The following is a 21,789-nucleotide window of genomic DNA, read 5'->3' on the forward strand; positions in this document are numbered from 1 at the left end:
TGGCCTGGCGCTCGTAGATGACGAAATGGTGACGTGGCTCCTGGAGATGTGTTAGGATATATAGCCTGGGTGACCCCCAGGTTTGATTAACCATTGAGTGTCTTGTATAGCAGTCTGGCTCAGACTATAGACATTTCATTTTCTTGAGACTTCTCAATAAGTGCAATTTCTCCCCGGAGATTAATAAATTACCTACAGTACCAACGTAAGTGATACTTATGATGGTTGGGTTAAAAAGTATTTTCATGGCACTGGATGGAACATACTGTAGCATTAAAATTAAAATAGTTTATCAATATTTTGAAAAATGTTATTTGGCTGCAAGGTAGCCCATAGAGATTACATTTAAAAAATACAAACTGAATGTTAATAATGCAGCTTTGCTGGATGAAGAAAGTGTCTAAACTATAAGACTGAACAGGTAATCTGGTTCACTAAAATAGGAGCAAGTTTTATTAAATGCTTAGCTCACCCACAGTACAGCAAAGGAACTATGAAAAGGAGAAACATAGCAAAACCATTTTTGTATATCAATCTCTTCCCAACAAAGGATCACAGACTCGGTAGGACAGATCATAAAGTTTCTTAGTCAAGGATAGAACAATGAGTCAGTCTCCTCCATGAGGGCTAGAAGAAGTCTGCAGCAGTGGGCCTTCCTTTAAGGGTGTTCTTGACCATCTTAGCGGCCTTCTTGGTACTGCAGATAGGTGAAGATGTGGGGGACTTCAAGACGCCAAACAAGGGCTTCTGCTGAGGGTCAAAGGGCACCCGGGATGACCCATCTGGGCTCACCAGCAAGCTCCGGTCATTCTTCCTGAATTCTGTGTATGTAAAGGAAATAGTTAAGTTTCCTGCAAGAGATCATAGAAAAAATCCAAGAATGGAGATCCAAAAACTAGCTAATAATCTAAGGACATTTGGAGACAACAGTCCTATAGCAGATAGGAGAAAACATATCTTACATAAATACAGCCGTTTATAAATTTTCATACCTGCAGTTTTGTTGTTCTTTAGGCCAAAGGTAACCTTCTTGGATTCAGACTTTGACTGATACTTCTGTAAGACATCCATACAAGCACACAAAGCTTACAATTCCATTGACAATTTTATAATCTTGAGTTCTTATAAAGCACACACTCATCTGGCTGAAGGTTGACATGAGGATGGGAAATATTAACCACTGTAACCATTTAATGCTCCAAAATGGATTTATCATAAAAGCTCATGCATGTCAGTTGTCATTTCCAAATGTGAATGAATACGTCAAACATACTGGACAGGTAGCATTGACTGTGTGGTAGCCTGTAGCAAGCCCTGTGTTCAGTACCTTCTTGCTGGACAGAGGTGTGCTGGGGCCTCCCTTAGTCTTGAAAAAGAGGGGTGTGGGGACAGTGGCGCCGCTCTGGAACGTGATAAAGTCTTTCCCTGACCCAGCCTTGGCCTTCTTGAATTTTAACGTCTTCTGCGACTTCTTGGTGCTCATCGAAGCGGACAGCACCTGAGGCCGGAATATAACCAAACAACTTCACCTCACCCTGACAGACTTAGGCTGACAGACTTGCTAAAATAACATTGGCATTCAGGATGTTGCTGCTCAATCTACTTCCACCAATTTCATGTGATTGTGTGTAAGATAATGTGTCAGGTTAATCACAATAGGCAAGGTTATCGCATCAGGACCTGACAACAGGATCAGAAGTGCTGACCACAAAACTCACCTTGCTCATTTTAGGCTTCTTTCCACCACTTCCAGCCAGACTGTTGAGTTGAGCAGCCTCCTCTGCTGCCTCTAGTTCCTCTGCCTCTACCTCAATCACCACCGGGATCTTTCTCTTCTTCTTCTTCCCCTTCTTTAGAGGAGTGGGGAGCTCGTTTCCAGCTGGCCGATCATCATCCTCACAGCTCTCCTCAACCTCTGGTTGCGTTTGACTTTCAACCTCTTCTTCCTTGGCAGGAGTGTTCTGCTTCTTCTTTTTCTTTTTGATTGGGGTTGCCGTGGCGACCTGCTCTTCTGTGCAGGTGGCATCCGAGTCCAACTGTGATTGTACATCCTTCTCAGCCAACTTGTCCCTGATCTTTGAAACCTTTGGCTTTTTCTTCTTTCTCAAAGGAGTGTCATCAGCGGGAGACTCATTAGCGGGTGTAGCATCTGGTGCCGTGTCCTCTGATATTTCTACAGGGGTTACTTCTATTTCTGCACCCCCTTCCTGTTTTGTCTCCACCTGCGTGGCCTTCTTTCTCCTAGTCTTCTTTAGTGGGGTTGCCTTGGTGACCTGCTCTTCTGTGCCGGTGGCATCTGCGCCCAACTGTGATTCTACATCTTCCTCAGCAACCTGTTCCCCAGCCTTCGACACCTTTGGCTTTTTCAATGGAGTGGCATCAGCTGGAGACTTGTCAGCAGGTGTTGCATCCTCCTCTGACGTTTCTGCAGGTGTAACTTTCATTTCTGCACCCTCTTCCTGTGTCGTCTCTTCCTGCTTGGCCTTCTTTTTCCTAGACTTCTTTAATGGGGTGGCTGTGGTGCCTTCTGCTGGTGGTTCCTCAGCACTAGTTGCAGATGTGAGCTCAGCTACTGGACTCTCTGCTTCCGTCTCTGCAGTCTTCTCCTCAAGCTCTTGCTGTTTGTTACTCTTCCTCCTGTCCTTCTTGGTGTCGGTGGTAGTGGCTGTATCGGTCTCAGGGACACTTTCTGACTCTGCTCCCTCGGTAGCCTCTTCATTGTGGGTTCCAGGAGCAGGTTGGTCCCCTGCTGCCTTAGCAACCTCCACACTAGGCTCACACTGCTCTGAGTTCAGTCCAGACTCCTTCGATTGGTCCTCCTGGTTGCCCTCTGTTACCAGAGGCTCTGGTTCACTGGCTGACTCTGTGAGTGTCACAGACGATTGGCTCCCAACAACTATCGTTGTGGACTGTGGGCTTCCTGACTGGGTCTCTGTCTCCATGGAAGTAACTGCCTCTGTGGCTTCTGATAGGGAGGAGATTTCAGTCTGTACGTTTGCAGAGTTTAACAGAGAAGGCTCTACTTTCTCAAAGTCTTTTTTTTCACACTCTGGTGTTTGCAAAGCTGTCGCAGAGGCAGTGTCTGAAACGACAGCCACTGCCTTCAACTCTGACCCCTCTTCCTGTCTGGTCTGCTCCTCTACATCTCCACTCTTCTCCAGCATCTTCCCCTTCTTTTTTTTCTTCTTCTTCTTTTTGTTGGTGGCATCACTGGTGTCGTCTACCGGTTTGCCCGCATCCGACTTGCCTGGTTTTAAGGCCTCTCTTTTCTTCCCTAAGAAATTATTAAACAGAGCTGCAGGGATAACGTGCACTTGGCATTCAACAGCATGAAATATAAAGCCTGAGTCAAATCACCAAACTCCGATAATTATTTTGGGGGTTTGTGGTACCTTTGCCTTTCTTTGCATCCGGGCCCCCTTCTTCCTCTTCCCCTAGGCCTCTCCTCCTCTTTATCCTTTTCCTACTGCCAAACTCCTCATCATCCTCGTCCGTCGAGACTTCCTCTGGGTAGTTGTCCTGTGGGAACACTCCTGAATAAGAGAAAGAGAGAATGAATGAGTGGGGAAAAGCCAATACAGATTGTGAAAATCACAAGGACAGGTTGAAAGTGAAATAGTTATGAACAGAGTTCACTTATGAAAAGTTAAGTACCTTCACTGAGATCCCGCATTCTACAAAAGAGCAAGGGAGAGAAGAACAAAACAGTCAGAATACATCAGAATATAAGATCAGCAGATTCTTCTTTAGCAGTGTATGGATTTGTGTTTATGAGTGTGAAGCCTATTTGTTCATCAGTGTGTGTGTGCATGTGTGTATCTATTTATCCTCCTGTAAGAAATGAAGGTGGTCAGTGGATGATACTCACGCCTTGATGATCTTGTAGAGTTTCTGTCTGTTGAGGCTGGGGGTGCTGTTACGGCTGGCGAGCCCAAGCAACTTATCTGCCAGGGCCCCATAGTCAAACTGCAATAAAGCAAGACCAGGTTCAGACCAGTACCGATCCATACTAGCATTTACTAGTAGAACAACTAGTCATTTTTATTCTGCACACATATTTTGATGGCTGCAATTCAACTTGGTCAATGCCAAGTGTCGAGGGTTGCGGAAGCTACATTCACCTGGAGAACGGGGCCGATTCCCTCATCATCTGGTAACTCTGTGTCTGAGCCATCCTCCAGATCAAGGAGCTCGTCATCTTCCTCATCTTCATCCTCCTCCTCAGCTGATCTGGTACCTAAGGTCATAGAAAGAAAAAAAAGAAATTAGGGTCTAAGAAAAACAAAATAATTCAGTAAAATATCACTTCCAACAGTCAACGTAAAGACAATACATTCAGCTGGGATTTTTTTTTCAGATTAGCAAACCTACCATTAATTTGCTTTCCTGGGGATTTCTTGCCAACTAATTTCCTCTTGGTCTTCTGCACTTCTTCCTCCTTCTCTTCATCTTCAGACGCTTGGCCTGAGTCTGAATCATCCGCCCCTGAAGTCTTAATCTCCTTCATCAGGTCCTCGATGGCAAAGGGAGCCTGATCTAGGATGGTGCTGAAGATGCTGCTGCAGATGGCTCTCAGGAGGATACGACTGGACGCATGGAGAGAATGACAGAGAGAGGGGAAGTAAGAGGAGAGGAAGGCAAAGAGACAGCTATAGAGTGGAGGAATAGCCCCTTTTTTTCACGACTCTTCAGTGTTTACTCACTCCTTGGTTTTGGCTGCCGATTTGCAGAACGGTTCAATGAATGTCAGGTTCTGCTCCGCACTGAGCTGAAAGGTCAAGACAAACAGCCATCAATCAACAGAACAATCAAGATTTAACAAATTTAAACTAAATCCAGACCACTTGAATGCTATTACAGCCATATTTTACCTGAGCTGATCCCACACCAGCTAGCTCAGTGATGTAGAGGTCCAAGATGTGAAACTGCAATCCACATGGGGCTTCGCTTGTTCTCTGGAGGACCTGGGCTGTAAGAAGCTCCAAGAATTTGGCCACCACACTGAGGAAGAATAGAGAATTAATTCAGACTACATCAGTGTCATAATTCACACTCTCATCTAGACTGTCTTATATACCTCACTCTCTCATATGTCATAACTCACCTCACATGACACTGGAATGGAGGCAGGAATTATACCCAGTGATGTTTCCACTGTTTTATCAAACAACCCAAAAAGCTCAAAGACACTATCACAGCAGAACGAGCTATATAATAGAATGCCAGGATGCCCTTATCTGAAGTTAGTGAAGGGGACAAAAGGTGGTTCAGCCATTACCTGGTCTCCCACCCTCTTCTCTTCAGCATCTCAAAAGCCTGTCTGAACACAAAGCGAACCAGCTGGGAGAGAGAAAAGGGATTAAAAAATAAAATTAACAAAAAATAATAAACAATAATTTTACAGTGTCTAAAATGTACAACATTATTTACAAATAGATCCTCAGGGCATACTACAAACCTGGAAAAACTTGTCCATGCGGTGTCTGTCAATGCCAGTCCACTCTCTCTTGATGGTCTGCAGGAATGTCTCCAGATATAGAAACTCTTCAAGAGGAAACAATCACAACTATGAGACAGTGTCACACCATACAGGAAGCTAGAACAACAAAACCAGGACAGTGTGCAGACACACAAGTTACGCAAATATCGATAACGTGTAAATATGGCAGATGGCACTTACGACTGTCAACATTTTGGAAGCTGTGCAGCAGGCCTGCAATTTGATTAGACAGCTCCTCCTAAGGGCAGAAAATTGTGTGTTAAGTGAAACACCTGTACAACATCTAGAAAACTGGTATCATTGAACATTCCCACCCATGTCAACCACCCATACAACATTAAAGGTCATATAGAAACACTTACCTGAAGAAGTGGTTTGTCCTGCATCCATAGACAGTAGAAGAGGCCCTTCCACAGTTTGAGTAACTCGTCCCCGCTTAAACCACCTAGGAAGGGGTGATAAAAGTGAATACAATGTTACCACATGGCTGTTGTCTCTCATTGTCCTCCAGCAAGTGCGAATGATGGTTTCCCTAGTTGAGCGGGGCATATACTATTCGGGGCTATACCCCGGTATACCGCCCTGCCAGGAACCGTTCATTGCACCATTTACATTACCGCATCTACAGACAATATTATTTTGTCACTCACTGAAATGGAGACCACTTTCAAAAGAGGTGGCTACAGTTGTAGCCCCTCACATCTGATATAAAAGCACTTTTTTGCACTTAAATAGCACACATCCACTTATATCCACAAGCCTGGCTTTGCGACCCTGACCACGTGATCTTTCTCGACAGCAGCATGTGAGATCACGTGAGGAGGGTCGCGAAGCTAGGCTAGTGGATACCATAATACATGAGTATTATGGTGCTATTTTAATGCAAAAAGTGCCTTTTATATAGAAGGTGGGGGGCTGCAACTGTTGCCACATCGGAGAAAAGGCTGTGATCTTTCAAAAACTGTCTTCATTTCGGTGAGTAACGAAATTATACTGTCTGTAGATGCGGTACTGTAGACCAAGTGACAAAGGTCAATGGCGCGATGAATAGTTCCTGGCAGGGCGGTATACCGGGGTGCGGGTAAAGCCCCGAATAGTATACTGACCTGGACGCGTCTACACGTTTCGCAACCCAGTCTGGCGATAACACCATTGAGTTTAGGGTTAAGGAAGACCCTAACTCCTAACCTTAACCTAACCCTACACCTGACCCTCACCCTAAACTCTATGGTGTTCTTGCTAAACTGCAAAAAGTAATCTCGCGACCTGGACCAGGGTGTGGAGTGAAATTTAGTTAGCCAGCTACAATATAGCTAGATAGCAATATTGTTAACGGCTCAGACAACCACTTGTCATTTTATCTGATGGGAGACAATTGATATCTAGCTTATACGTTTCAGCTATGACATTTGCACTGGTTGCTAGTAATAACGTAGACTAGTAATAAAACGGGTAGTACGCAGGAAAGCCGAGGCATGCTTTATCAGTTAAGGCGAGCGTGGTGGTCCATTTCCCCATGCGTTAGCTAGCAAACGACAACTGTCCGTCCTACCTTCGATCCTCTGCGACTTGGCCCTGATAAACTTTCGGAGCTTCTTGATTGCCTTCGTCCGAATTGGCTTCTCGTTAGATGCCAATCTTTGAGCAAACTGGATCTCTGGTGCTTGCTGTATAGGCGCCATGTTCCCACTACGTGTGCTTACCTACCACACTTGTAGCCTGCGCTTTTTTCAACACATGCGTTCTCCAGCGGCGCAGATTGATGACGAGTAGCCTCATTTCATACACGGACATTGTTCTGAATCAAACCACAAGGTGGCATCCAACTTTCACTTCTAATTTTTCCTAACATCAAAAATTCCAGTGTGGGGTAAACTTTTGTACCACTCTGTGTATTTTAATGTTGACACCATTCAGACGGACACGAGCATAATAACATCATCTTTATTAGTGAAATTCAAAGAAAGGGTGTTTGATTCCCACAAGAACTGTGTCACGAGAGTTCGGGTCAGTTTGTGTTTGGAGTCGGAGGCTTGACCCCTTTGTCTTCTGCTGCCAGTCCTCCCTCTGTCTTCCCAAGATCTGTCAATAGAAAATGACAACATCAACCTCTCCTACAGGGGTCCATAACACACACTCTCTCTCTCTGTTCCTTCTCATAAGTTCCACATAACATATTTCTTCGCAAAGGGTGTTGCGCTCTACAATGTGGTTATAGTGTAGGCCTCGACCGCTGCGCTCAGGACAAAGGTGGATGAATGGATGGACTTATTTTTGTCTTGGTAAAAGTTGATTAAAAACATTAAAGGTGCTCAGTTCGATTTTTTTCGGCCACTAGATGAGGCTGTGGTGCAGCGTATCAGATATAAACAAGTGGGCGTTTTCACTCCATACTTGCCGTTCAGGGGGTGGGGCTCAGCGCCGGGCCGGCTTCGCTCATAATAAAAAGAAAATTCTGCATTTGCTCCACAGGCACTACACCGTTGGCTATATTTTCTGTACAGATAGTTATGACTCCCCTAGACCTATTTATTGCATATATTGGATTATTATTATTTTTTTTTACAAAAAGTGCAGTAAATCGAACAGAACACTTTTAAAGAATAAAGGGGAAAAATGCAGCAACACGAAGATGAGATGGTGGTTGGGAGGGAACTGTTTAAATTAATCCCAATGGCTGCATTCATCATCTCTACAACATATACACAATACATGTTATGACATTCTCATGTGAACCGTACGTTATAATAACATCCTACGTAGGACAAATTGCGGGAATTCTCACCATGGAACACAAACGGGGATGGAAATGTACATTTGTTGGTGACTGTTGGTTGGTTAGACAGCTGCATTTTAAATGTACAACATTCTAGACTATGCTTCTAGCCAAGAAAAAGATACCCTTGATTGCTATAGCTCAAACTCGTAATTCACCTGTTTGATATGCTCTTTAATGGTGGTTGATATGCGTTTTCGGGCATGTTTGTGTGATTAAAAAAAATGGGAACAGATCTTTACGTGTAATTTCGCATCTAATCGCAGATCATTTTCCCTGTTCGAAAACATAGCCATGGAAAAACGAATTAGTGTAATCCAGCAGTCTCTATGAAACCCACACGGTCCCCTCTGTTTGTGACTAATCAGTTGAAATCCCTGCTCACCTGAGGATGGACTGTCCTTGGCTGGTGTCCAGAGCGACAGGGCAGTGACAGCAGTGGGCTTCCACTTAAGGACCGTGGTGGTAACAGCCTCCTCCTCCTCTCCATCTCCCCTGTCCTGTTGACGACGTAGAGATGGTAAAGCAGATAAACCGTGGTACCCTTATACACATCTGTCTAAACACCACATCTTTCTTTTTGGTCATTTTTTTATCCAATAGATACAGTAAGGTTGTGATGTTTTGAGTATAATGCCATGCCCTAGTTTTTGCAGCTGTTGTATTAGATGAAACTTTCACCCAGATTATAGATACAGTAGATATAGATACTGTAGCTGGCTCAGCCTTCCCTCTTAAGCATTTCTAGTGCATGGCAAGCTCAACAACATCTAAAACTCCAGTTCACAACTCACTCCTTTTGTCTGTTATTAATAAGACACTACCCATACAGTACACGGGTAACATGAGCAAAGGATCCACAACTAAAGTAAATGCCATTAATTATCAGCATGCAGATTAGCTACTGTCTGTCTACATGTATTGAATGCACTTGGAGCTAAACCCAACACTTAAGAGAATGTAGATGTCCTCTTTCTATCAACTACTGAAGTTGTCGTCATGCAGGAAAGTGGCAAAGGAAGTGGACTATGCTACAAGAAAGGCACATCAGCACTCTTTTGGGGTTGCTGTGACACCTCCTCTCCTGAAGCCCCTATGGTGAAATAGCCTCCCCCCCGGTGACCAGGGTAAGGCGACCTGGACTTCTGGGCTTTGCCATTTTGAACATTCTCCTTGTCAGATGCAGGCTGGAGTTTTAGTCAAGGGAGAAATTGTGTCTTTGTTATCACCTCACACACTTCAAGACCATACAACAGAATACAATGTGAAGGAAGTAATTGAAAAATATTGTATCTATCACAATGTCACATAATCTTTATTTCTGGCAAAGAAATACAGTAAATTAGGTATGGGATATTACCTGATCTACCTGTAGGTATTCTCCGTGCTGCTCACACCCAATGTCAAACACGTACTTCCCTTGGCCAGAGGGCTGAAACGAGACAGTTATGGTTAGGGATGCACGATACATCGGCAATCATATTGGTATCCGCCGATGTTAGTCATTTTTCAATATATCGGTATCGGTCCGATGTGCAAAACTGGGCCGATGTGAACAGCCGATAATTATTTCTGTCAAGCTGCTGTTGTGTGTGTTGTTTTTGAGAGGAAACAATGAGGTAAATCTGTGATTTATCGGCTTTTCCAAATGTTTTGGACATAGAGACAGTGTTGTATTCAGTATGTATAACATTTGATTATCATAGAAACTTGTTTTTATACAGAACATATCGACATTGGTAAATATCTGTTATCGGTATCGGCCAAAATGTTCATATCAGTACATCCCATGGTGCATCCCTAGTTATGGTTCACTTCACATACACAGCACATACACATAGTGTATAACACATGCAAGTGCACAGCACGAGTACAGCTATGAGGAGGATACAGTGTACAAAGTGCTGCTGTGATGTCTGTAAAAGCACATTAACATACTGTCACTCTTGTACAGGTAATTTTATTTCACTGAAGCAAGTTTTCAACCTGCTGGACTGCCTTACATTGTTGTTGAGGAAGTTGCCCTGGTATCTGTGGTTCAGATGGATGAACTCTCCCGCTGACTCCATCTTCCCATTCACCCATGTGCCCATGTACCTGGAGCCTGTGTCATGGTAGGTGTATATTCCCTGTCCATGCCTACCGTAACAAAAGGAAGGGGGTAGAGATGGGTTATGGATGGTGGTCCCCTAACACTGTACCCTTGTAAACAGTCCTGCCGAAAATATTTTGGTTTCTGTGGTTTCTTATGTCAGGGAGGATGCTTGGATGTTGTTTCGAAGTGCCTTTACCCTCAAAACGTTACCTTTGATGTCGTAGCCACTCTCCATCGTATGTGTCTCCATTGGGGTAGGTGTAGATGCCATGACCTTTGCGTTGGTCATCAACCCAGCTTCCTGAAAGGGGGGAGTCAGAGAGAGCTGTTAGCTGCTTTGAATGTGTGTGTAGCCTTAGCTAGCTCATTAACCTCATAGCTCATATACCTTCATATTTGGATCCATCTGGGTAGTAGAAGATACCCTGGCCATGCTTTAAGTTCATGTAATATTCTCCAGTGTATCTGGCACCATTCTTGAATCTATATGTCCCCTAGCACACAAAAGTAAAATGGTGAAATAATCACGCTTTTCATTGGTTAAGCCGAGCATGCTGTATCTAGTCAAAATACATATAAATTACAGTAGAAAGGTTTACCTGGGCACTTCAACTTGACTACCCGAAGCAAGACACTGGAGCACTCATATAGTCTACACGTTTATTGCAGAGGTAGCAAACAGGGTGACTAACGTTTCGACATTTCCTGAAGAAGACGGATGTCGAAACGTTAGTCACCCTGTTTGCTACCTCTGCAATAAACGTGTAGACTATATGAGTGCTCCAGTGTCTTGCTTCGGGTAGTCAAGTTGAAGTGCCCAGGTAAACCTTTCTACTGTGCATGGTCCTTTACTGTAGAGCACCAAACCCTCACTTTGGAGACTTGGCTGAAGCGCGTTGGACCTAACCCTTGAAACTTTACATATAAATTACATTTTCTTTCAAGGACAGGCGGGGAGTACCTGTCCAGATCTTTTCCCATTTTCATACATTCCCTGGTAAGTGTCCCCGTTTGGCAGCACCGCTTTCCCGACCCCATGTCTTTCTCCAGCTTCGTTCCGGTCCCCCTCGTACTCCTTTGTGAGTGACATCATTGTCAACAGTTTTCACCATGCAAGTGTTCGCTAGGTTAGCTAACAACCGATGGTATCGTTAACGTTAATTAATCAAGCTAGCCGTTATTTCTACTGACAACTTGTCATTTCACTCACCCCAAGGTAACCCTGATCATCATCAAAATCTTCAGATCCTACATCCGACATAGTTCCTAATATTTACTGATAGCAGCCTCTCTAAATATCAAAATCGTTAGTTAAGTTTTACTAGCTAGCGTTAACGGGCAGCACGAGTAGCACTCATTCCCCTAATTTGTTTACGGTTGTCATGACAATGATGCAAAGTAAAAAAGTGACCTGACCAACCCGCGAAAAGGGATGGCTAATTTGCATTTTGACTTTTGAAGTTTCAGTGACACTTTTTGATGAACAATGTGTAACGGCGTGGGCTCACTTTGCACATATACGCTATTGTAGCCTAATTGTACAAGGTGAACATTTCTGAAATTCATCTTATGGCAGAAAAGGTGATATCAATCATGTGATTGTTTACCTAGTAAAATCTGTGTTTAAATAGTCAAAATTGATGCTTTGCTTTTCGGGCAACACAGAAATGATTTCCTTTCTCGATTCATGTAGCTATGTACCTACTGTAGGTAGGCTAGTTACTACAGGTTACTAGGGACAGCAGGAACATCAAACACTGACGGTTCCCTGCTCTGCTTTGACGTCAGAGAAGCAGAGAGGGCAGTGAAGGGTGCGCGTCGCGGCCAGTGTGGTTCAGCTGGATGACAGATCTGAGGAGCGTTCATAGAACAAGGAAGTGATAGCTGCCCGACTGTGTTTGAGAAATAAGACAGCTCGTTTTGGGGAAATCTGCTATTTTCAGACAGGGTAAGTGTGACCGAGTGTTTCTCTACAACTGTGAGTAGATGGGCGCAGTACTTTTCCGAAAATAGATAACGTTAGATGCCGTACGTCTAGCTCTCCGTTCGCACGAGGATGATCAGAGAGTCAACGTTGCGTCTCCCAGTCTAGTAATTGAACACAATGGTTCTTCCTAACAAAGAGAAATACATTGTTGCCCACATCACACCATTAATCTTTCTTTTGGAGCAATGTTGAGATACTTTGTTGCAAATGATTAAAAACACATCATCGATGCTATAGCGTCCCCAAAGTCAATATTTTTACAACATAAATAGCTAGCCATCGCTGTACGTGTTGTCGAGAAAAGTGGAGCAAAATGTGATGATCTAATTGATAGGTATTGCAGTGTTAGGAAAAGTCAGTCTGCTGTATGTCCAATCAGTCCAAGAATCCACGTAGGCTATGAGGTTTCGCTGCTGAAGGGGATGTCCTAGCTATATGTTCTTACTTTATATTGGGGGGGCACGTCTGTTTTGTGATGTGGCTGTTCAAAAAGTCTGGGTTGGATCCTGGAACTTGGAAAAGGCAAATAAGCTCGTTCCATTTGTATTTGAGTCTACAAGTAGGCTAAATGAGCTACCCGTCAGTGGTACCGATAGGGTTAAAATTACCGTTCTTGTGTCACAAGATGTAACTGAAAACCAGGCAAATGTAATCTTTCACAAAAGGTGCTCTTGCCCGCAACGATAATTGCCACTTGATTCCCGCATGACACGCTTATAGTTCATTCAGCATGGTCCTACATCCGCCCTCAGCTAGACATGTGATCCCGAGAGAATTAAGCTGGGGGTATGCCAATGTAAATGTGCTACCTACGTGGAGCTGGTAAACATATCTGCCTTGAACACAGAGCTACAGTACAGCATTTTTTTTTAAACGTGCATTTTAGCATGGAGGCGACATGATGGGGGTTCACATGTGACATAGATCTCTCTTGGTGTTTCGGATCGTCAATGTATAGTTTTCATACCTGGCTTTTATAGGGGAACAATCACATTTCAAGACTCAAAGCTCAAGATCTGTTTATTGCCATGTATATGGTTCATACATACTAGGAATTTGACTAGGGTTAAGGCATATGCAGATGACAGGACAGGACAGTGCAAAGACATGACTGTGCAAAACGGTACAAAAAACACAAAAAACAGTGCAACAAACACAAAAAACAGTGCAACAAAATACAGTGCAATGTACAAATTACGATATACAGTTTAATCACGTTTTCTGAAAATGTGCCATGCTATGGCTCTTGTGGCTTTAGAAAGTGTGTAACCCTGTATTTCCTTTCTTTCTCTTAGGCGAAGACACAAACAAAGCAAACAAACAGTTTGATTAGGGGAGGGCCTGTCTCCTGCTTCTTGGCCATGTCTCCAAGGGTTGTGCTTCCTGTCTGCTCCAGGCCCCAGATGAGCTGCAGGTCACTGTATCAGTCTCTGTTCTCTTCCTCCTGGATGTTGTGAGATCTGCCCGTCCGACAACCCCGGTGCCCGTCATCGCCCTGTCCCCCCAACATGGCGCCTGTGCCCCCTGGCATCCGCTTCCTGGTCTCCTTTAACAGGGACCAGTGGTGAGTCTAACTCTCTGTCTCTCTGTGTGCCAGTCTGTCTCTTTGTTCTACCTGTCTGCCTGTCTGCTGTGAACAAGAATTCTCAGTCCCTGTATCTGTAGTAGAGTACTGAATGTGCTGAATGTCTGGACTGTAGAGTGGATACACTGCGTGTAGTATTGAAGCAGAACATGCCACTGAACTGAACAAAGCATTCAACACCACCAGCTTTACTTGCCTTTAAATTATATGGATGTCTATTTTGGCTCTTTCCATTTTGTGTGTGCAAATATCTGTTCCTAGACATGGTTGGGTCATGAATGAACATACATTATGTGTATGTGTGTGTGCGCCATTGTGTGTGCCAGTGTCAGCTGTGTGTCTCTGTATCGGTGTGTGTGTGTGTGTGTGTGTGTGTCTGTGTCTGTGTGTGTGTGTGTGTCTTTATTCTTATGAGGAAGGACAGGAAGATTGTCATTCCAAGCAGCAATAAAACATGTCAGCACCGAAACATCAGAGAGAAACACAGAGCATAAAGGCATACCTGGTGCGTAGAGACAAAGATTTATAACCTTGACGTCAGCCAATTGAATACCAATACAACAATGGCATGTTTGAAGGTGAAGGCGAAGTGGCAAACCTAAGAGGCATACAGAGGTGAATATTACTATAAAAGCTTGGATTCTGCCATGATGTCCTTTTCTATTGTCTATTTTATAGTGATTCTATAATTAGAGCTTTTTATGTACTGTATGCTAGCTATGCGCCTTGCCAATTTACTCTCTCATAGAAGGAAGATTAGATTAGATTAGACTTTATTGTCCCTCAAGGGGAAATTCATTTTCACAGGACTGCATTTACAGCATTTAACAACATTTAACAACGAACAACATTTTACATAGACATCGTAGGTGGACATTACATAGACATTGACAGTACAGTACAGTAACAGACACCACAGGAAACATAATAAGATTGGTCTACATTGAAATAGCTACAGGAAAAACAGTCACTCACGCACACACGTCTTCTACAGTTTATAATCAAGTACATGAGCAACAGAGGCACCCACTCACACACACACACACACACACACACACACACACACACACACACACACACACACACACACACACACACACACACACACACACACACACACACACACACTCAAGACAAATCCCATAATGACAGAGTAGCTAGACGGAAAGACTTCTTTCACTTGTCACTCAAGGAATGTCGATCTTCAAGAAGAGATGCAGATAGAGAGGATTGTGGACATCTTGTCAGGGCAGTATGTTGCAACATTGGGGCCCTAGAATATGTGTTATTTTCTAAATTACACCCCCCCCCCCATTTTATGTCTCCGTTTTACTTTTTCTGGATTTAGAATTTTTTTCATTTTTAACACACTTTATTTGCTTTAGCATTCCCGCATGCAATTAAACTGCGCTGACAAAACCGAGGGATACAGTGTTTATACATGTCTCTGTTCAGCATATTATATTATGAATTACTAAAAACATTTTCAAACATTTTAGCGCACTTTCCGTTAAATCTCTAAATTATGTGTTCACTTCTGAAATCTGTTTTTATGTATGGATTCCTTGATTGTGTCTGTGTTATCCACAATTCGGTATAGTGCCCCACAACATCCTCAACACAGCTGCCTGAAGAAGACTGACCAGCATTGAAAAGTCAATGGAAACAGTTGATGATCCGTGTGTATATCAGGCTAATCATCATTAACCTCATTAACCTGCCCTCAGTGCATCTGGATTCATGGACTGATTCACCACTCATGAGTCATAAGTCAGTGTGTACTTTAATCCGCCGTCGTTATGGGAGTAAGGTGTGTTAAGATAAAGGTCAGATAGGGTTAGAGGTCAGACTGTGGTTGGGGTGTGTCAGACTGGGCATGCGTACTCAGAGATGTTTGCCAATCACACAAGTCCTGATGGAGAGTTACAGGAAAGCTCACAGACCTTATCTCACCTTAGTTCATATTTACATATGTCTGTCTTGCGTCTGTCTTTCTTGTGACTTTTCATGGTGCATTTCATTTATATTGTTTTATGAGTTTACGATGCCTTACATGAAAATAAAATAAATAGGTTGAGGTGTCAGGTCCATAGAGTGCTAAAGCTTGACCTTGTATTCTGCACTTTGCATGAAAAGGATTTCCAGGTCTAATCATTTTTCTCTATGAAACAAATGAAATCCAACTTTATTTATATAGTACATGTCATACACAGTCAAGGCGACACAATGTATTTAACAAAAAATTGGAAATTAACTCACTTCCAGCTGATATGAGAGAACTGTAAAACTATGAAAACAATGAGTGGGGATTCTGCATGATCATCCTGATCACGGTCTGTGGTTTCAGTAACAGGATTTGTGAACATGGACATTTTGACCTGAATACAGTTCTCTCTCGATTAAAGTCGCACTGGATTGAAAAAAGCATTCTGTCCCATTTTGGTTCACATAATTAGTCATAGTGTTCACCTATTCAACGATGTATGCCAAAAAAAATTACTTATATCTATTATAAATCTTATATCAAAGTATATATAATTTCTTACTTCCTGGAAAACGGTATGTCAAGTGCAGTGACGACAACAGGTACCTTAGATTTTAGGCCAATAATCTCACGACATCTACCCATCAATCGACGCTATCCTTCTATCGAATCTGTCTAAAGTTCTTAAAACCCGTCCACTTGTCAATGTTCCAATCAAATTCCTCTAAACATTTGTCCCACCCTCATAGCTTGTTTGCGTCGGAAATACATCAAACTACGGAAGTTAGATGATCTCAAACGTCCGTTTCAGTGCGACTCATGGGATCCTTTGAATTAAGAAGGTATTATGTAGTCAAAGCAAGTATTAATAAATAAATAAAAGCATCAAAAAACGTAAGAAATATGTCAAAAGCTATACTTTTTCATACACAATTATTTTATTTATTTATTTATTTTACCCTCCCCCCCAAAAAAAAACAACCAAAACATGCAAGTTACCTAACCCATAGTTAAATGTTTAGAAAGCCCCCCATTCATTTTCGCCACAGAACTTCCAATGTTTTATACCCGTGGAAATTGCCAATCCTAGTAATGGCCGACAAAATGACATTACTTGAGAGGTATTAGGCCTGTGGTCTTTTGCTACTTCTCTCTTTTTCTCTTTACACCTTGCCTATCTTCATCTCACTCTCCTTCCATTTCTCCATCCACTCCCAGTCTCACCACTGCCCCCTGGTGTTCTCTTCTCTCCCTGCAGGTACAGAGCCCTCACATTCGCTCTCACCTTCCTCCTCTACACCAGCTTTCACCTATCCAGAAAGCCCATTAGCATAGTCAAGGTAATGCGCGCACACACACACACACACACACGCACACACACACAGGACTATCCTATCCTATCCTAGCATATTCTGCAGGAGACTCACCATAGAGATAATGTGTACTGTTCTAATTTATCTCTATGGGACTCTACACCACACCTCACCTCATAGTCCACACATCTCATAGAGTTGTATTATGGCCATTGCCTAACACTACACACACTACTACATAATACTACACACTGCTACACGCTCTACCACTGTGCCTTCTGCAACCTGATCTACCTGACCTTCATGGAATACTGGCTGCTTAGTACGTGTCTGCCTGACAGTCATTCCCTCAGAATGCCGTCACCTATGAAAGGACTAGCCCTTTAACAAACAATATAAGCTGATCTTATCATTTGCCATTGACTTGTATTATTTATCATAGGCGTACATGTCAAGAAAGAATAGCAAGAATTTAGGGACTCATAAGAAATTACTTGGTACAAACTTGGAAATGACCGATGGAGATACAATACAAGCCATCCTTTTATGTTTTTGATATTTGTTTATGTTGTGTGTACAATTAAATGTCTTGTATGGCTGATGTTTGTTTTTCAGAGTGAGCTCCATAGGAACTGCTCGTCTCTCAGTGAGAGCACGGCCACTAGTGGCCAGCAGCCAAACCTCCATCCTGACATGGACTGCAGCTGGAAACCCTTTGGTGAGGCCCCCTCCATCCCTCTCCACTGCTCTCTCTCCCCTCTGTGTTTCTAAGTCTCTCTCTCTCTGTCTCTCTCTCTCTCTGTTTCTCTCCCCCTCCTCTCTCTCTCTATCTCCCCCACTCTCCCCCCCTCTGTGTTTCTAAGTCTCTCTCTCTCTGTCTCTCTCTCTCTCTCTCTCTCTCTCTCTCTCTCTCTCTCTCTCTCTCTCTCTGTCTGTCTGTCTCTCTCTCTCTCCCCCTCTATCTCCCCCACTTAAGCCAGTGGTATACTTGCTTGTTAACAGCGTTTTTGCGTAGACAAGCGTGTATTTTGTGGCGTGTTAAATTCTGAGGAGCTGCACAGCCAACTGCAGCCAGCGCTCCAGAGGAACGCAGGAGACGCTTGGCGGCCATCTTATGTACGCATAGTTAAAAGCAAGAACACTGCAGGCTTTTCTCTCTATTCCCTCTCTTCATCTCACTCCTTCTTTCACTCATCTCCCACTCACTCCCTCTTTGTATCTATTTGCTCTCTTTCCCATCTACTCACACATATCTCTCAACGATCCTATCGTTTACCCTTTCACCAGTAGATAAACACTGTTAAAACACCACACCTAATCATATAGACCAACAAAACAGGCCTGTATTCAGATCGTGACTGAGAACATTGTTTCAATGATCATTCTAATGCAAACTCATCTCCATATCTAGACAAAGGAAACTATAAGCAGCTGTTGGGAGCCATGGATTACTCCTTCCTGTGTGCCTATGCTATTGGCATGTACCTCAGGTAAGGCTAATGCTAACGCTAGCATCCCTAAGTAGCCTACAGTACATCAGTAAGAATACACACATGCACAAGCAGCTACATACATCACTACTAGTTTTGTGAAATATTCCTTCAGTAGCAACAGATGGAAAGAGCACCTGCTAATCAGCTCTGAATATATCCATCAGCGCGCTGCCACCGCTCGCTAACGCTTTAGCGCTGAGTGGGAGCGACAACTGTCTGTTGTTGATAACCCTGAGTCCGCTCTCTGTGAGCCAGGCACACAAAACCTGCCCCCCCCACCCCCCACCATAACTTTCCTCCTGTTTCTTTCTCTCTCTCTCCCTCTTTCCCCACCTCTATTTTAATCTACAAAAATTCCTAATTCTGTGAACATGGTGTGCTTCTCAGGGTATGAGTTGCACAACTAACTGACTGTGACTGGCCTAGCAAGGTTAAACACATTCAAGCTGAGCCAAGTCAGTGTGGTGTATTTTTGTCCTGCTGTGTTGACATTGAATGTTGCTTATTTTATCACCCTCAAAATTATTACACACAGTATAATAGTGTTTGTCCCATTTTTAAAATGGGCAGGGATTTTTACTCACTGCTAATACAGCGACGTCGAATAAAAGATTGGGCAGGTTTCTGTGGATTCAGGCTTGTATGGGTTGTAATCTTAACACTAGCAAGCCTTTTAAGGTTTGAAGCTGCTTCATGTGAAGTCATCATTGTGCGCCTTGCAGTGGCATCATTGGCGAGCGCCTGCCCATTCGTTTATACCTGACGGTGGGTATGTTGACCAGTGGCCTCTTCACCTGTCTGTTCGGCCTGGGCTACATCTATAACATCCACAGCCTCGGCTTTTATATCTTTGTACAGGTAAGACACGCATAAATATATACACACAGATACACACACACACACAGTTGGTTGATGTTCATGTGTACTTACCCTGGTGTTTCTCTGTGTCTTTCTCCTCTGTCTCAGATCGCCAATGGCTTAGTGCAGACCACTGGCTGGCCCAGTGTGGTCACCTGCATCGGCAACTGGTTTGGCAAGGGCAGGTGAGGAGGGCATTACGAATCAATGTTGTATTAGATATGATTTATATCGAATATTTAGATTGCATGAATGTAATTTGGTCCTTTTTGTAGTCAACTTGCACCATCTCTGATATGAAGTGATAGATGCGGTCTGGTTATGACCAACTTTGTTGTGACATGGAATGTGACTATCTTTTATGCAAGATGTTATGACACTATTACAGGCCTGTGTGTGTGTTATGAGGTATCAGCAGAGGAATGCACGCACATCAAACAAAGTGCGACAGGTGCTCGACAAAAATGAATGAACTTAAGACAGAGAGATTGTCTGCCCCCTCAGATGCTCAGTATTGCACCTGAAGGAGGCCATTTTGGCCGAAACGTGCCCAATTTATTAAAACTCACCGTGGGAGCTACATACAGTGTGCGGACATTCTCTCTGTCTTATGTTATGATTTGTCATTGTGTGTGTGTGTCAGAAAGGGCCTGAGTGTGTGTGTGTGTGTGTGTTATGAGATGTCTCATTGTGTTTGTGTGTCAGACGGGGCCTGTGTGTGTGTGTGTGTGTGTGTGTGTGTGTGTGTGTGTGTGTCTGTGTGTGTTATGAGGTGTCTCATTGTGTTTGTGTGTCAGACGGGGCCTGAGTGTGTGTGTGTGTGTGTGTGTTATGAGGTGTCTCATTGTGTTCCTGTGTCAGGCGTGGCCTGATCATGGGCCTGTGGAACTCCCACACCTCGGTGGGGAACATCCTGGGCTCGCTGATCGCCGGCTACTGGGTCTCGTCCAACTGGGGCATGTCCTTCATCGTCCCCGGCCTCATCATCGCCCTCATGGGCCTCGTCTGCTTCCTGTTCCTCATCGAACGTAAGCGCCACTCTGCCGCTGGTCAGGTGGGGACCGCGGAGAAGGAGAACGCTAAACACGTCCGTTCATCGGAGTAGACTGAGATTTTGTTCTCACCGAGCGTGTCGGTTCTTCTCTCTCCAGACCCGAATGATCTGAAGACCATCCATGACCAGAACCCGGCACCCTGCAATAATGTGAGTAGAGCAAGCCTGTAGAACCACACCCAGCGTGGGCTATAACTGAGCACATCCCCATGGCTGCTAGTCTAAAACCCCCTCCCACACGCGTCTCTCCCGGGTGCCACCTCAGCATGTACGTACAGTACAACCCCCACTGTCTGAATACATGGGAAATCATGTCAGGGGGGACTCGATTTCAGAGTTGGTTTTAAAGCTTAATAGAGTAGTTTTTTTTTTTTACCATTTTTTATGTAAAAAAAAAAAAAAAGAAAATGTATCTGGTGTTGAAATGTGATAAGAACAAATGTTTATTCATTCATGTGAAAAGATGATAGATTCATGAATGAACAAGAGGCTATATGCACAACTCCAGTACTTCCTGAAATTAGACATGCTTCTCTATTTCCTGTCCTACACTATTGGATGAAGTGATTAATCGGGTGTGCCTGACTGTAGCACAATGATCAGGTACACCTGAATTTCATCCAATAGTGTAAGACAGGAAATAGAAAAGCATGTCTAATTTCAGGAAGTACTGGAGTTGTGCATATAGCCCAGTACTATACACATGTAAACATGTTGTCCCCCACCCATTATGCATGTTCCCTTGTGGTATCAAGCCCCCTGCCTCTCATTAGGCGTTTTTATACAGAGATCCCACTATATTGCCATATAGAAGACCCCTCCATTTTCTGGCTTTGTTTGTTTATAATGAACCAAAGAAAGACGGCATAATGTCTGACTTTATATAGCATGCTGGCAATCTGGAATTGAGAGGCGTGACCCTTAGACGCAACATTTTGCTAGTTGTTAAACAAGTCCATGCACCTGTATGGTCAAAAGTCCTATAATGAATGTTGAAATACAGACATATCTAGCTCTACTAAACAGCTCTACTCTCTGCGGATGTGGAAAGTACATGGTTTCCCGAGTAAACTTGTCTGAGACTATACTGAGACACCAAGCATAGTTTTTGATCGAAAAATCGAAATGTACTTGTCAATGGAAA

The 21,789-nt window shown here is 43.5% G+C and overlaps 3 protein-coding genes across 3 annotated transcripts in view; 1 reads left to right on the forward strand and 2 right to left on the reverse strand.

The window, feature by feature from the left end:
- Positions 1–478: 478 nt before the first annotated feature.
- Positions 479–7,219, reverse strand: rrp1 (ribosomal RNA processing 1). Its single transcript, XM_084449358.1, has 16 exons — positions 7,053–7,219; positions 5,863–5,945; positions 5,681–5,738; positions 5,459–5,544; positions 5,279–5,340; positions 4,872–5,001; positions 4,704–4,768; positions 4,372–4,586; positions 4,122–4,237; positions 3,869–3,966; positions 3,655–3,674; positions 3,393–3,533; positions 1,719–3,274; positions 1,328–1,498; positions 993–1,056; positions 479–821 (listed from the first exon to the last, which is right to left on the reverse strand). The coding sequence occupies exons 1-16, from the start codon at positions 7,180–7,182 to the stop codon at positions 628–630; spliced, it is 3,189 nt and encodes a 1,062-aa protein (XP_084305484.1). The 5' UTR covers positions 7,183–7,219; the 3' UTR covers positions 479–627.
- A 289-nt stretch (positions 7,220–7,508) lies between these two features.
- On the reverse strand, positions 7,509–11,632 carry rsph1 (radial spoke head component 1; the record flags this gene model as incomplete). The annotated part of the gene is made up of 8 exons (XM_084461434.1): positions 7,509–7,582; positions 8,662–8,776; positions 9,637–9,708; positions 10,280–10,415; positions 10,582–10,672; positions 10,760–10,865; positions 11,333–11,446; positions 11,582–11,632. 8 exons carry the CDS (start codon positions 11,630–11,632, stop codon positions 7,509–7,511), a joined length of 759 nt encoding a protein of 252 aa, XP_084317560.1.
- A 609-nt stretch (positions 11,633–12,241) lies between these two features.
- The window catches only part of slc37a1 (solute carrier family 37 member 1), a 15,501-nt gene continuing 5,953 nt past the window's right edge, over positions 12,242–21,789 (forward strand). Inside the window, exons 1-9 of the mRNA XM_084457934.1 lie at positions 12,242–12,319; positions 13,654–13,922; positions 17,186–17,267; positions 17,856–17,958; positions 18,652–18,730; positions 19,456–19,591; positions 19,700–19,776; positions 20,453–20,619; positions 20,743–20,795. Coding sequence (XP_084314060.1) covers positions 13,867–13,922; positions 17,186–17,267; positions 17,856–17,958; positions 18,652–18,730; positions 19,456–19,591; positions 19,700–19,776; positions 20,453–20,619; positions 20,743–20,795 — 753 coding nt within the window. The 5' untranslated portion in view covers positions 12,242–12,319; positions 13,654–13,866. The remainder of the gene's footprint in view (positions 12,320–13,653; positions 13,923–17,185; positions 17,268–17,855; positions 17,959–18,651; positions 18,731–19,455; positions 19,592–19,699; positions 19,777–20,452; positions 20,620–20,742; positions 20,796–21,789) is intronic.

Source organism: Borostomias antarcticus (assembly GCF_949987555.1).
Source record: "Borostomias antarcticus genome assembly, chromosome: 2".
Taxonomy (NCBI): domain Eukaryota; kingdom Metazoa; phylum Chordata; class Actinopteri; order Stomiiformes; family Stomiidae; genus Borostomias; species Borostomias antarcticus.

Bases quoted from the DNA above. Each gene is read 5' to 3' on its own strand.
- rrp1 (XM_084449358.1), bottom strand. From the start codon at position 7,182: ATGGCGCCTATACAGCAAGCACCAGAGATCCAGTTTGCTCAAAGATTG. The intron at 4,769-4,871 runs GTAAAATATGGC...TTGACCTTTCAG, and splicing joins CTGGTGTGGGATCAGCTCAG to CTCAGTGCGGAGCAGAACCT. The intron at 3,275-3,392 runs GTACCACAAACC...ATAATTTCTTAG, and splicing joins GGATGCAAAGAAAGGCAAAG to GGAAGAAAAGAGAGGCCTTA.